Below are 15,141 nucleotides of genomic sequence, written 5' to 3'. Positions count from 1 at the left end.
AGGCCTAGATGCTGCACTTTATAATTTCCTTGGATGACAAAATAGAGGCCTAGATGCTGCACTTTATAATTTCCTTGGATGACAAAATAGAGGCCTAGATGCTGCACTTTATAATTTCCTTAGATGACAAAACAGAGGCCTGGATGCTGCACTTTATAATTTCCTTGGATGACAAAATAGAGGCCTAGATGCTGCACTTTATAATTTCCTTGGATGACAAAACAGAGGCCTGGATGCTGCACTTTATAATTTCCTTGGATGACAAAATAGAGGCCTAGATGCTGCACTTTATAATTTCCTTGGATGACAAAATAGCGGTGGCAGAGAGTCTATAAATGATCAGCTAAAAAAGTTTTCCTTGTCGACTTATCTCATGCCGTATTTGGGGTTTTCATAGTTGACTATGTCATGCCCTATTGAGGGTTTTCCTAATTAACTTATCTCATGTCTTATTTAGAATTTCCCTAATTGACTTATCCCATGCCCTGTTTAGGGTTTCCCTAGTTGACGTATCTCATGCCTTATTAGGTAATGACGGACCTTGACATAGTGTCCGGCGCATCCACCGTCACAGTCCTGCCCTCTCAGACCGCCGAGCACGTGATCACAGTGTCACCATGGCGACGGGGGGAGTTCAAGGGCGTCATATCATTCGTGGCGACACATGAAGTCGAGGCTGATGCCATCAGCAGCAGGTAAAATACTGGTTTCCCCAAAAAAGAAAAAAAAAAGAAAATATTATGTGAGTACATTTATACTATTATATAATATGAATTGGACTAAAGAATATAGCTTCTTCGTCTAGACCTCAAGATTCGGACAGTGACGAAGACGAGCCCCCTGCTCCAAATGGGAATTCATCTACGAGGGATTCCTCGTCAGGAGGAACCAAATCAGAGCACCATTCTCAGCCCTACCGTATTTGGTACTCTCTCGAGGTACAGGCCTCTGCTCCTCCACCTGAGAAGACACTAGAAGTCACTTGCGCAGCTCACTCTGCCGTTTCCGTGGAAATCGGAGTTTCAAATCCCACACGTGAGAAAGTGGTCATAGAGGTGAGCTGACCCCCCATCCTAACTTGTGGTTAACTACCGGCTTTTTTATATATGATAAGCGAAATGTTGATTTGTCTGCTTTTTTATATATGATAAGCGAAATGTTGAATTGTCTGCTTTTTTATATATGATAAGCAAAATGTTGAATTGTCTGCTTTTTTTATATATGATAAGCAAAATGTTGAATTGTCTGCTTTTTTATATATGATAAGCAAAATGTTGAATTGTCTGCTTTTTTATATATGATTAGCGAAATGTTAAGCATTTTGTTACCCGTGCTTAAAGTGCCATTAAAGATAAATTTAAGTTATTCCCAACAGCGAAATGTTAAACATTTTGTTACCCGTGGTTAAAATGCATTAAAGATAACTTTTAGCTTTTCACAACACAAATTCAACGCAATATACCTTGTGGCGCACATTCTTTGTGAAATGCTTTTCGAGCGAACGATTATTTTCGTTCATTATTTAGGTGACACGAACACTTGTAGAGCAGGTGTATCTGTATCGCGAAAGACGAGTGGCCGTTCATGACTCGCGTGACATTTCACGTGACATGTATGGCCGTTCATATAACTCGCGTGACATTTCACGTGACATGTTTAAGGCCGTTCATATGCCTTGCGTGACACAGATGGCAGTTAATCTTATTTTCGTGACATTTCGGCTGACACGGATGGCAGTTAATCTTATTTTCGTAACATTTCGCCTGACACGAGTGGCAGTTTATCTGAATCGCGTGACATTTCGCTTGACAAGAGTGGCAGTATATCTGACTTGTGAGACTTTTTCTGCAGGTCCTGCATGAAGGTATGGGCGTGTACGGAGACCCGTCAATCACTGTCCATCCCCGCCAGCAAGCCGTCTACAGACTCAAGTTCTCACCAACAAGCATAGGAGACATGTCGGGAAGGTGGGTGTAGAGAAGGCAAAGGCAAGGCTGTGAATATTTCCTCATGTTCTCTTTGCCTTTTAGCGTTATATTCCAGTGTCCTTCCTTGGGGGAGTTTTGGTACGACCTGGCCCTCAAGGCTACCGCGCCTTCGCCTTCTCACGTTCCCATCATGCAGTGCGAGATTGGCAAGTAAGTGCAAGCCATCTACATTAAGAGCATCCTCAATAGTGTCACCAGGCACTCGAGCCGATAAAGTGTTGCCCTGTTATGGACTGAATCTCCTTCTGGTTTTCCAAATGTAGAAAGCAGCTTAGCAGTTGAAAATTATTGAGGAGAATTCGCAGAACATTGAAAACCGCAGTAAGGGATTTAGTTTCATCGTATCAGCATTAATCCGTTATTTGTTAATTCTTTCAAGGTCGACTTATCAAATGGTACGGCTGCAGAATCCAACCGAAGAGGCGTTGGTGCTCACTCCGTACATTTCCAATCCGCGGAACTTCCGTCTCGAACTGGACCAGTCCAATACGGTATTTACACTTCTTGCATTAAACATTAGTTTAGCTTGCATTACTAATTAGGTATTTTGAGATTTCTCCGTAATAGTACGTACTGCTAGATCTCCTCCAAGTTGCCTTGTGCGTTTTCCTGGATAACACTGGTTCAGCGAGGAAAACGCAATCGCCTTCTTGGGGGGCTCACACCAGGCTGATTCCCGGTTCCGATGATTTTTTTCCTGGGGTTTTCTCCGGGTTATCCAGTTCTCCCCCCTCAACAAAAACAACAACAAAAAAGGCACAACCGTTTCTATCTAAGCTGTGTTCCAGAACTGAGTCGTGTGATGGCTGCCTGGGGCGCCGTCTATGCCTTCGACTCGACCACGTCGTATCTGCGCTCTCGTAATTCAGCATTCCATCTGAAAGGAGGGTGATACGCTTCCCAAATTTATTTTAGTCGCGGCGGATGTTTAGGATATTTTAAGTGTCATATTCATCTAGTTTTGTTTCTTGTTCAGTTACTTCTGTCAGCGCAGTCGGTTGTAGAAATTCCCCTCAAGTTTACGCCTTCAAATATCGGACACGCCAACCACTCTACGGAAATCATCTTCAACAGTGAGCAGGTATGACTGGGATCAACAACGGGTGTTATCTTGGGACCGGTTTCTAGAAGCAGGTTAGCGATAACACACGGATAAATTCGACATTTGATTGGGTAAGAAGGGCATTCTCCCTGGGTTAGCGTTAACCTGCTTTCTAGGAACCTGACCTTGGCTCGTAAAGATGAGAGACACCATAGCGGGAACAAAAAAAATTCCATTAATTTTTTTCTATCTAAAGTTACATTTGGTATAAGAGAGAGAATGAGATCTGATGATTCAATGTCATAGATATTTCAATGTAATTAGGAGATTCGTGTTACTTGAGGGATCAAGCGATAGGAAGATTCAATTACTAAGGGTGCCAGTTTGAAGGGACTCAAGGCATGATTGCCGTACTAACTGCAAAAAGGAAACGAGAAGCACAGGATGCACGTGTGGCAGAAACAGGGTATAAAGATTAAGCTCCTGTAAGCACAGGATGCACGTGTGGCAGAAACAGGGTATAAAGATTAAGCTCCTGTAAGCACAGGATGCACGTGTGACAGAAACAGGGTATAAAGATTAAGCTCCTGTAAGCACAGGATGCACGTGTGGCAGAAACAGGGTATAAAGATTAAGCTCCTGTAAGCACAGGATGCACGTGTGGCAGAAACAGGGTATAAAGATTAAGCTCCTGTAAGCACAGGATGCACGTGTGGCAGAAACAGGGTATAAAGATTAAGCTCCTGTAAGCACAGGATGCACGTGTGGCAGAAACAGGGTATAAAGATTAAGCTCCTGTAAGCACAGGATGCACGTGTGACAGAAACAGGGTATAAAGATTAAGCTCCTGTAAGCACAGGATGCACGTGTGGCAGAAACAGGGTATAAAGATTAAGCTCCTGTAAGCACAGGATGCACGTGTGGCAGAAACAGGGTATAAAGATTAAGCTCCTGTAAGCACAGGATGCACGTGTGACAGAAACAGGGTATAAAGATTAAGCTCCTGTAAGCACAGGATGCACGTGTGGCAGAAACAGGGTATAAAGATTAAGCTCCTGTAAGCACAGGATGCACGTGTGACAGAAACAGGGTATAAAGATTAAGCTCCTGTAAGCACAGGATGCACGTGTGACAGAAACAGGGTATAAAGATTAAGCTCCTGTAAGCACAGGATGCACGTGTGGCAGAAACAGGGTATAAAGATTAAGCTCCTGTAAGCACAGGATGCACGTGTGGCAGAAACAGGGTATAAAGATTAAGCTCCTGTAAGCACAGGATGCACGTGTGACAGAAACAGGGTATAAAGATTAAGCTCCTGTAAAGACCTCTTTGAAGCTTTGGCAAAGAACCCTGGATCCCAAGCATAATAAAATTATGAATACGGCGTGCTTGCTTTTGCTCCGACTAAGGGCTAGCGCTTGAAACGTCAGCGCGACTACTTTGTTTCACCGAGACGTACAAAATACTTTTCAACTTGCGTTGACTCATACCTTATGAACAAGGCATAACGATGTTGCTCTATGTCTAGTTATTGCTGTCGTTATGCTAACCTTGGTGATGTTTCCCTTGTGTAGCTCTGTCTAGTTATTGCTGTCGTTATGCTAACCTTGGTGATGTTTCCCTTGTGTAGCACTGTCTAGTTATTGCTGTCGTTATGCTAACCTTGGTGATGTTTCCCCTGTCTAGTTATTGCTGTCGTTATGCTAACCTTGGTGATGTTTCCCTTGTGTAGCTCTGTCTAGTTATTGCTGTCGTTATGCTAACCTTGGTGATGTTTCCCTTGTGTAGCTCTGTCTAGTTATTGCTGTCGTTATGCTAACCTTGGTGATGTTTCCCTTGTGTAGCACTGTCTAGTTATTGCTGTCGTTATGCTAACCTTGGTGATGTTTCCCCTGTCTAGTTATTGCTGTCGTTATGCTAACCTTGGTGATGTTTCCCTTGTGTAGCACTGTCTAGTTATTGCTGTCGTTATGCTAACCTTGGTGATGTTTCCCCTGTCTAGTTATTGCTGTCGTTATGCTAACCTTGGTGATGTTTCCCTTGTGTAGCTCTGTCTAGTTATTGCTGTCGTTATGCTAACCTTGGTGATGTTTCCCTTGTGTAGCTTGGTGACTGGGTTTTCCTGGCGTCTGGCACTGGGCTGATGCCTGGCGCGAATGAGCCTATCAACATATACTCTGAGCTGGGCGGGAACTCATCTCATATAATCCCTTTCCGCAACCCAACGGATCAAGACGTGATCGTGGACGTGATGCTGAAAGAACGCACTCTATCGCGCACGGGTAAGACTTTAAGTCCCTAAGACCTGATCCATACGTCGCACGGGTACAATTTTGATTCCTAAGACCCGATCCATACGTCGCACGGGTACAGTTTTGATTCCCAAGACCCGATCCATACGTTGCACGGGTACAGTTTTGATTCCCAAGACCCGATCCATACGTTGCACGGGTAAGACTTTTGGTCCATTAGAACGATCTAAAAGAAGCCGGAACACTCCTTAGTGATTTCTTTATTGCAAGTCCCATATTGAGTACCATTCCTCTTTGCTCAGGCTCCTTGTTTAGTACTCTACGAGAGGAGACAAAGACCCCCAAGGAATCCACATTCTGCCTCCTTCTCAAGGCACCAAACTCAATCAGACTCGCTCCCATGGAGGAACTAGCTATCCCCATATCCTTTGCGCCGGATACCATGCAAATGCACGAGGCAACGGTCACGGTCATCATGCACAGACACGATGGCAGCCAATCGGATGACTTCACCGGCGTGACTGGCACGTGCCTTATGAATGATCTCACGTGGATATTCCCAATAAAAGGTGATGGCTGTACTTTATTTTGTAGCGTGATTACATAAGGAAGTCTACAAAAAAGGAATAAAGAAAACTTAAATTCCAATTTGGCCGAGTTAAATCGTTAAAAGGGTTGCAGGAGGCCTAATAGTAATCATAGAAAGCCAAAGATGGATTTTAACAAGCTGTTCGTAGGTATACCCGAGTCGTGCCCAATTCGTGACTCCCTCGCGCCGTGTATCGAGTGCAAGGCCAGAGGAAGAGTGGAAGAGAAGATCGAGGTGACCCTGACGGGCGTGGCCCCAAGTAGTGCCAGTACCAGCTACGCGTCCTACCTTCGCGCCCTCACTCCCATACACGTACTCCCCAACGACTCGGACTATAGCATGGACTACATTAACGTACCGGAGGAGTTCAGGTAACAAGGGATAGAATACTTTTAAGTCAGTATGCAAGGAATAGCTATGGCTCTTTTCTCCACGCATTGATCCCTATTTATGTGCTTCCTTATAAATCGGGCTAAAGCATGCACTACAGTAATTTACCGGAAGGGGTCCAGGGTGAATAACATATGGAACTCGTTGATCGTAAACAAACACTAGCTATTCCACCTTTATCTGTGTATTGACTCCCATCATGGAGGTCTCCCATACACACTCAACTACTGACTCAGACTATAGCTTGGTCTCCATTATCGCGCCAGAGGAATGTAGGTATGTAAATAGAGCAATCTTAAGTCAGAAAACATGTATTAGCCACGTCCATGACCTGACGTTGTTTCTGTCCAGGTACGAAGTGGTATTTGAGGACGCTGAAGGCCAGGCGGCGCTCGAGCGATCTCTGGGCGTTAACCTGTTGCGGAAGGCTCGTAACCAGGTCTCCGGGGTCATCAGCCTTCTCTTCAACTTCGTCTTCGCTCCCTTCAAACCCTTCAGGTAACCCAACCCCACCTATAAAAAGTTGTAACAGCTGTCAAATGGCAGTTTGAAGGCCAAAGGAAGCATCTTTTGTTGTAACTCTCATACTTATTTTCCTTCGTACGATTGAATAGGGTTTCCCTGTCTGCCATTAATGGGGTTTCCATGTGCGCCATTGATGGGGTTTCCCTGTCCGCCATTGATGGGGTTTCCATGTGCGCCATTGATGGGGTTTCCATGTGCGCCATTGATGGGGTTTCCATGTGCGCCATTGATGGGGTTTCCATGTCCGCCATTGATGGGGTTTCCATGTCCGCCATTGATGGGGTTTCCCTGTCCGCCATTGATGGGGTTTCCCTGTCCGCCATTAATGGGGTTTCCCTGTCCGCCATTGATGGGGTTTCCATGTGCGCCATTGATGGGGTTTCCATGTGCGCCATGGATGGGGTTTCCCTGTCCGCCATTAATGGGGTTTCCCTGTCCGCCATTAATGGGGTTTTCCTGTCCGCCATTAATGGGGTTTTCCTGTCCGCCATTAATGGGGTTTTCCTGTCCGCCATTAATGGGGTTTCCCTGTCCGCCATTAATGGGGTTTCCCTGTGCGCCATTGATGGGGTTTCCCTGTGCGCCATTGATGGGGTTTCCCTGTCCGCCATTGATGGGGTTTCCCTGTCCGCCATTAATGGGGTTTCCCTGTCCGCCATTAATGGGGTTTCCCTGTCCGCCATTAATGGGGTTTCCCTGTCCGCCATTAATGGGGTTTCCCTGTCCGCCATTAATGGGGTTTCCCTGTCCGCCATTGATGGGGTTTCCATGTCCGCCATTGATGGGGTTTTCCTGTCCGCCATTAATGGGGTTTCCCTGTCCGCCATTAATGGGGTTTCCCTGTCCGCCATTAATGGGGTTTCCCTGTCCGCCATTAATGGAGTTTCCCTGTCCGCCATTAATGGGGTTTCCCTGTCCGCCATTGATGGGGTTTCCCTGTCCGCCATTAATGGGGTTTCCATGTGCGCCATTAATGGGGTTTCCCTGTGCGCCATTGACGGGGTTTCCCTGTCCGCCATTAATGGGGTTTCCATGTCCGCCATTAATGGGGTTTCCCTGTCCGCCATTGATGGGGTTTCCCTGTCCGCCATTTCAGCCATCGCGCACAGCTCGTGGTCTCTGCCGTGACAGGTGGTGTGTGGCGCTTCCCTATCCGTGTCCTAGCAACGGAGCCTGAGGTTGATGATGTCATACGTATAGAAGCCGCTGGCCTGAACAAGGAGGCTCTTGTTGGGTTCCGTCTTACTAGTCAGACTAGGTAGGTACCAGTCTTTCTATCTATCTGTTGTGTGACATGCTGTGTCACTTGGGGGCGTGTATTTGTTGCGTTACAGTTGTTTCTTTGCGGACTGTCACATGTGCTACCTTGACTAATGTATCTTGCGTCACATGTGTTACTTTGCTTCTCAAATATTCATGTGTTTTGCATTCCGAGCATGTTTCATTGCACATGACTGGTATTTTTAGCGTGTTGCGTGACATCTACTCACGAAAGTGTCTCATGTTTTTTTGTTGCGACCGTACGTGATAGTCTTTTTTCATGTTGCGTGACTGATATTTACTTGTGTCATGTGACAGGCACATATTACCATACGAGGCGTATTTCGTGGCTGGCTCAGATCCCGAGTTCTCTGTCTACCCGCCCACCGGCGAGCTCCAGCCGTACAACTCCGAGGGGACACTCATCAAGCTGGGTTACCGCCCCACACTCTACGGCAAGACGCACAAGGCCAAGCTGGTCGTGCAGGTAGGTGCTGCCAAGTAACCATCCGCCCATAAGAACCCATCGAAACCCCCACTCTAGGTAGGTGCTGCCAAGTAACCACCCGCCCATAAGAACCCATCGAAACCCCCACTCTAGGTAGGCGCTGCCAAGTAACCATCCGCCCATAAGAACCCATCGAAACCCCCACTCTAGGTAGGTGCTGCCAAGTAATCACCCGCCCATAAGAACCCATCGAAACCCCCACTCTAGGTAGGCGCTGCCAAGTAACCATCCGCCCATAAGAACCCATCGAAACCCCCACTCTAGGTAGGTGCTGCCAAGTAACCATCCGCCCATAAGAATCCATCGAAACCTCCACTCTAGGCTATAATAAAGAGCACTTAGATCAGAGAAAGGTTTAGTATCAGGCACGCATATTTTAATTCCCATCTTTTCCATTTTTAAAAACAATATTTCTACATTCCATTTATATGTCATATTATGCGCTTTTTAAAATTCAAATTCCTTGAAACAAAAGAAATCGACTATACATACAATTGAGAAAAAAAAACATTTTAAACATGCTTTTTAGTCGAGAATGTTACTGAATTACAAACGTTATCTCATTCTTTTTCAGACTTCTGACATGCAGTGGACCTACGATATATTCGGTACCACTCCCTCACACACTCCACCAACTGGCCAATCAAAAATAGCCTCCAGTGCACAGTCTCAAAAACGAACCGTCAAGCAGAAGAGAAACTACGTGCTAGAGAATCTGCGATTGAATAGCACAGCGGTATCTTCGCCCCTGAAGGGCGCCCCGTTGATGTCATCACGAGCCAATAGAATTGCTTAAATTCGGACAATGCAACGTTGTCATGAGCCAATAAGATGGTGTATTGAGACAATACAGTAATATCTGCTGATATCCATTGGACAAACCTCATATTAGAAAGTCGAATTTCTAACAGTTTATTTTCATGTCTTGGCATAAGAAATATTAAATAAACTTTTTGTATATAAAGATGTGTGCATGGCAGTTAATGTACATTAAAGTGAATTATTTTTTTTTCCTCTGTCTATCTCTTACGGATAATTAGAGCAACTGATAACTGCGAAGAATTGATTGGGTAAAAGATGTCGAAACCATGAGTATTGGCTTTTCTTGACTTCCTTTAAGTTTGGTATTCCTGTGTTTGAAGTTGAGGGGACGTGAGAGGCTGAGGCCGAGGGACGGAGGACAAGAGACTGTTGTGTACAGCCCGTGTCGCCTGTCCGACCAAGGATCGATCTCCGGCAGCTAAGATCGAAAAATCGCTTTTCGTTATACACGAAGAGATGGTTGTTATACACGGAGGGATGGGTGTTATACACAAAGAAATGGGTGTTATACACGAAGGGATTGGTGTTATACACGAAGAAATGGGTGTTATACACGAAGGGATTGGTGTTATACACGAAGAAATGGGTGTTATACACGAAGGGATAGGTGTTATACACGAAGGGATGGGTGCTATACACGAGAGTGATGGGTGCTATACACGAGAGTGATGCGTGTTATACACGAAGGAATGGGTGTTATACACGAAGGGATGGGTGTTATACACGAAGGGATAGGTGTTATACACGAAAAGATGCGTGTTATACACGAAAGGAATGGGTGTTATACACGAAGAGATGGGTGTTATACACGAAGGGATGGGTGTTATACACGAAGGGATAGGTGTTATACACGAAAAGATGCGTGTTATACACGAAAGGAATGGGTGTTATACACGAAGAGATGGGTGTTATACACGAAGGGATGGGTGTTATACACGAAGGGATAGGTGTTATACACGAAAAGATGCGTGTTATACACGAAAGGAATGGGTGTTATACACGAAGAGATGGGTGTTATACACGGGAGGGATGCGTGTTATTCACGAAGAGATGGTTGTTATACATGAAGAGATGGGTAGTATAATTAAGAGAACCTAGGATATTTTAAGATCAGGCTGAGCAGGTTCTTATAAATCGGAATAGTAATTTTTAACAAATCGGTCTGTTTTGGTTGTCAATTGGTTCCTAATTTTACTATAACAGCATTTGATGCTGATCACAACAAACAAGCCCATGTTGTATGTGACTACAATGTGAAATGTTCCAAAAATATGAAAAGTTTCCATTCTCTCTTGTAAACCGTAATCAAAATTGAGCGATTTTCCAAATAAGAATGTGTTCACGCTATTAGAAAACGAGTGCTTTAAGTATCTAAGTATGTTGTTATACGCGCATGTTTACTGTATATGTGAAGGAAGGGGCAATACATCAAAAACTGGAATTCGACTCTGCCACATTTTCGTCTTTAATAAGACTTCTTCCCTGCACTGAAGAAGTCTTATTAAAGACGAAAATTTGGCAGAGTCGAATTCCAGTTTTTGGTGTATTGTATTTATTGTTCTGGTACGAGATCCCGACAGTTTGGGCTTTTTGATTCTATTCGAGAAGGAAGCGTCGGTATACAAGTACAGATGGTTGCTGGTTTTTTAAAAGAAATGGGTTGTATACACAAAGGGATGGTTGATGTACACGAAGGTTTCTGCTATCAACAGAGTGCCACCGACAGCCATTTGGTACTACTGTTTACAAAAAAAGGAACCAAATAAATAAACACTTACCTTTTGCCGATATAGCTGCGGTTTTCACTCTTATCACACTCTCCTGCGTCCCTGCTCTCACTCCATAGCGTTTGTATTTGTACTAGTAATGCGTAGAGGGTATTGCGCAGCTTGCTAAACAAGCGATTGTTGCGTCAAAAATCAATAATCGCTCGCGCGCGCAGTGCTTTCTTGTCACTTGCGCGCTCTCTTGGTTTCTTGTCACTCGCGCGCTCTCTTGCTTTCTTGTCACTTGCGCGCTCTCTTGTCACTCGCGCGCTCTCTTGCTTTCTTGTCACTCGTGCGCTCTCTTGCTTTCTTGTCACTTGCGCGCTCTCTTGGTTTCTTGTCACTCGCGCGCTCTCTTGCTTTCTTGTCACTTGCGCGCTCTCTTGTCACTCGCGCGATCTCTTGCTTTCTTGTCACTCGCGCGCTCTCTTGTTTTCTTGTCACTCGTGCGCTCTCTTGCTTTCTTGTCACTCGCGCGCTCTCTTGCTTTCTTGTCACTCGTGCGCTCTCTTGCTTTCTTGTCACTCGCGCGCTCTCTTGTCACTCGCGCGCTCTCTTGCTTTCTTGTCACTCGCGCGCTCTCTTGCTTTCTTGTCACTCGCGCGCTCTCTTGCTTTCATGTCACTCGCGCGCTCTCTTGGTTTCTTGTCACTCGCGTGCTCTCTTGGTTTCTTGTCACTCGCGCGCTCTCTTGCTTTCTTGTCACTTGTGCGCTAACTTGGTTTCTTGTCACTCGTGCGCTAACTTGGGTTCTTCTTGTCACTCGCGCGCTCTCTTGGTTTCTTGTCACTTGTGCGCTAACTTGGTTTCTTGTCACTCGTGCGCTAACTTGGTTTCTTCTTGTCACTCGCGCGCTCTCTTGCTTTCTTGTCACTCGTGCGCTCTCTTGCTTTCTTGTCACTCGCGCGCTCTCTTGGTTTCTTGTCACTCGCGCGCTCTCTTGCTTTCTTGTCACTCGCGCGCTCTCTTGCTTTCTTGTCACTCGTGCGCTCTCTTGCTTTCTTGTCACTTGCGCGCTCTCTTGCTTTCTTCTTGTCACTCGCGCGCTCTCTTGCTTTCTTGTCACTCGTGCGCTCTCTTGCTTTCTTGTCACTCGTGCGCTCTCTTGCTTTCTTGTCACTCGCGCGCTCTCTTGCTTTCTTGTCACTCGTGCGCTCTCTTGCTTTCTTGTCACTCGTGCGCTCTCTTGCTTTCTTGTCACTCGTGCGCTCTCTTGCTTTCTTGTCACTCGCGCGCTCTCTTGCTTTCTTGTCACTCGCGCGCTCTCTTGCTTTCTTGTCACTTGCGCGCTCTCTTGTCACTCGCGCGATCTCTTGCTTTCTTGTCACTCGCGCGCTCTCTTGTTTTCTTGTCACTCGTGCGCTCTCTTGCTTTCTTGTCACTCGCGCGCTCTCTTGCTTTCTTGTCACTCGTGCGCTCTCTTGCTTTCTTGTCACTCGCGCGCTCTCTTGTCACTCGCGCGCTCTCTTGCTTTCTTGTCACTCGCGCGCTCTCTTGCTTTCTTGTCACTCGCGCGCTCTCTTGCTTTCATGTCACTCGCGCGCTCTCTTGGTTTCTTGTCACTCGCGTGCTCTCTTGGTTTCTTGTCACTCGCGCGCTCTCTTGCTTTCTTGTCACTTGTGCGCTAACTTGGTTTCTTGTCACTCGTGCGCTAACTTGGGTTCTTCTTGTCACTCGCGCGCTCTCTTGGTTTCTTGTCACTTGTGCGCTAACTTGGTTTCTTGTCACTCGTGCGCTAACTTGGTTTCTTCTTGTCACTCGCGCGCTCTCTTGCTTTCTTGTCACTCGTGCGCTCTCTTGCTTTCTTGTCACTCGCGCGCTCTCTTGGTTTCTTGTCACTCGCGCGCTCTCTTGCTTTCTTGTCACTCGCGCGCTCTCTTGCTTTCTTGTCACTCGTGCGCTCTCTTGCTTTCTTGTCACTTGCGCGCTCTCTTGCTTTCTTCTTGTCACTCGCGCGCTCTCTTGCTTTCTTGTCACTCGTGCGCTCTCTTGCTTTCTTGTCACTCGTGCGCTCTCTTGCTTTCTTGTCACTCGCGCGCTCTCTTGCTTTCTTGTCACTCGTGCGCTCTCTTGCTTTCTTGTCACTCGTGCGCTCTCTTGCTTTCTTGTCACTCGCGCGCTCTCTTGCTTTCTTGTCACTCGCGCGCTCTCTTGCTTTCTTGTCACTTGCGCGCTTTCTTGGTTTCTTGTCACTCGCGCGCTCTCTTGCTTTCTTGTCACTCGCGCGCTCTCTTGCTTTCTTGTCACTCGTGCGCTCTCTTGCTTTCTTGTCACTCGCGCGCTCTCTTGGTTTCTTGTCACTCGCGCGCTCTCTTGCTTTCTTGTCACTTGCGCGCTCTCTTGGTTTCTTGTCACTCGCGCGCTCTCTTGCTTTCTTGTCACTTGTGCGCTAACTTGGTTTCTTGTCACTCGCGCGCTCTCTTGCTTTCTTGTCACTTGCGCGCTTTCTTGGTTTCTTGTCACTCGCGCGCTCTCTTGCTTTCTTGTCACTTGTGCGCTAACTTGGTTTCTTGTCACTCGCGCGCTCTCTTGCTTTCTTGTCACTTGTGCGCTAACTTGGTTTCTTGTCACTCGCGCGCTCTCTTGCTTTCTTGTCACTCGCGCGCTCTCTTGCTTTCTTGTCACTTGCGCGCTCTCTTGTCACTCGCGCGATCTCTTGCTTTCTTGTCACTCGCGCGCTCTCTTGTTTTCTTGTCACTCGTGCGCTCTCTTGCTTTCTTGTCACTCGCGCGCTCTCTTGCTTTCTTGTCACTCGTGCGCTCTCTTGCTTTCTTGTCACTCGCGCGCTCTCTTGTCACTCGCGCGCTCTCTTGCTTTCTTGTCACTCGCGCGCTCTCTTGCTTTCTTGTCACTCGCGCGCTCTCTTGCTTTCTTGTCACTCGCGCGCTCTCTTGGTTTCTTGTCACTCGCGCGCTCTCTTGCTTTCTTGTCACTTGCGCGCTCTCTTGGTTTCTTGTCACTCGCGCGCTCTCTTGCTTTCTTGTCACTTGTGCGCTAACTTGGTTTCTTGTCACTCGTGCGCTCTCTTGCTTTCTTGTCACTCGCGCGCTCTCTTGCTTTCTTGTCACTCGCGCGCTCTCTTGCTTTCTTGTCACTCGCGCGCTCTCTTGCTTTCTTGTCACTCGCGCGCTCTCTTGGTTTCTTGTCACTCGCGCGCTCTCTTGCTTTCTTGTCACTCGCGCGCTCTCTTGGTTTCTTGTCACTTGTGCGCTAACTTGGTTTCTTGTCACTCGTGCGCTAACTTGGTTTCTTCTTGTCACTTGCGCGCTCTCTTGCTTTCTTGTCACTTATGCGCTAACTTGGTTTCTTGTCACTCGTGCGCTAACTTGGTTTCTTCTTGTCACTTGCGCGCTCTCTTGGTTTATTGTCACTCGCGCGCTCTCTTGCTTTCTTGTCACTCGCGCGCTCTCTTGCTTTCTTGTCACTTGCGCGCTTTCTTGGTTTCTTGTCACTTGCGCGCTTTCTTGGTTTCTTGTCACGCGCGCGCTCGCTTGGTTTTTTGTCACTTGTGCGCTAACTTGGTTTCTTCTTGTCACTTGCGCGCTCTCTTGCTTTCTTGTCACTTGCGTGCTCTCTTGCTTTCTTCTTGTCACTCGCGCGCTTTCTTGGTTTCTTGTCACGCGCGCGCTCGCTTGGTTTTTTGTCACTCGCGCGCTCTCTTGTCACTCGCGCGCTCTCTTGGTTTCTTGTCACTTGCGCGCTCTCTTGCTTTCTTTTCACTTGTGCGCTAACTTGGTTTCTGGTCATTCGCGCACTCTCTTGCTTTCTTCTTGTCACTCGCGCGCTTTCTTGGTTTCTTGTCACTCGCGCGCTCTCTTGCTTTCTTGTCACTTGTGCGCTAACTTGGTTTCTGGTCATTCGCGCGCTCTCTTGCTTTCTTCTTGTCACTCGCGCGCTCTCTTGCTTTCTTGTCACTCGCGCGCTCTCGTCACTTGCGCGCTCTCTTGGTTTCTTGTCACTTGCGCTCTCTTGCAATGGCAAATGGCAGCAATGGCAAAT

General features: G+C 46.8%; 2 protein-coding genes across 3 annotated transcripts in view; one reads left to right on the top strand and one right to left on the bottom strand.

Moving 5' to 3' along the window:
* Positions 1-9,565, top strand: part of LOC5503974 (cilia- and flagella-associated protein 47-like) — a 60,993-nt gene extending 51,428 nt beyond the window's left edge. For both annotated transcript variants that reach the window (XM_048721415.1, XM_048721416.1), the window contains 13 exons: positions 529-695; positions 806-1,055; positions 1,852-1,967; positions 2,031-2,138; positions 2,368-2,479; positions 2,965-3,069; positions 5,135-5,312; positions 5,585-5,851; positions 6,020-6,242; positions 6,613-6,759; positions 7,883-8,044; positions 8,365-8,533; positions 9,129-9,565. In XM_048721415.1, the coding sequence (XP_048577372.1) occupies positions 529-695; positions 806-1,055; positions 1,852-1,967; positions 2,031-2,138; positions 2,368-2,479; positions 2,965-3,069; positions 5,135-5,312; positions 5,585-5,851; positions 6,020-6,242; positions 6,613-6,759; positions 7,883-8,044; positions 8,365-8,533; positions 9,129-9,350 (2,226 nt within the window). In that variant the 3' untranslated portion in view covers positions 9,351-9,565. The remainder of the gene's footprint in view (positions 1-528; positions 696-805; positions 1,056-1,851; positions 1,968-2,030; positions 2,139-2,367; positions 2,480-2,964; positions 3,070-5,134; positions 5,313-5,584; positions 5,852-6,019; positions 6,243-6,612; positions 6,760-7,882; positions 8,045-8,364; positions 8,534-9,128) is intronic.
* Positions 9,566-11,966: 2,401 nt separating this feature from the next.
* On the bottom strand, positions 11,967-14,889 carry LOC125559780 (micronuclear linker histone polyprotein-like). The gene is made up of 3 exons (XM_048721461.1): positions 14,661-14,889; positions 12,883-13,512; positions 11,967-12,589 (listed from the first exon to the last, which is right to left on the bottom strand). The coding sequence occupies exons 1-3, from the start codon at positions 14,887-14,889 to the stop codon at positions 11,967-11,969; spliced, it is 1,482 nt and encodes a 493-aa protein (XP_048577418.1).
* Between the last annotated feature and the right edge of the window lie 252 nt (positions 14,890-15,141).

Source organism: Nematostella vectensis, chromosome 14 (genome assembly GCF_932526225.1).
Source record: "Nematostella vectensis chromosome 14, jaNemVect1.1, whole genome shotgun sequence".
NCBI lineage: Eukaryota > Metazoa > Cnidaria > Anthozoa > Actiniaria > Edwardsiidae > Nematostella > Nematostella vectensis.
The sequence above is the reverse complement of the archived record's forward strand: the minus strand, read 5'-3'. Positions and strand labels throughout refer to the sequence as shown.

Bases quoted from the DNA above. Each gene is read 5' to 3' on its own strand.
- LOC125559780 (XM_048721461.1), bottom strand. From the start codon at position 14,889: ATGACCAGAAACCAAGTTAGCGCACAAGTGAAAAGAAAGCAAGAGAGC. The intron at 13,513-14,660 runs GTTAGCGCACAA...GTGACAAGAAAG, and splicing joins AAGTGACAAGAAGAAACCAA to CAAGAGAGCGCGCGAGTGAC. The intron at 12,590-12,882 runs GTTAGCGCACGA...GCGAGTGACAAG, and splicing joins GAGTGACAAGAAGAAACCAA to AGAGCGCGCGAGTGACAAGA.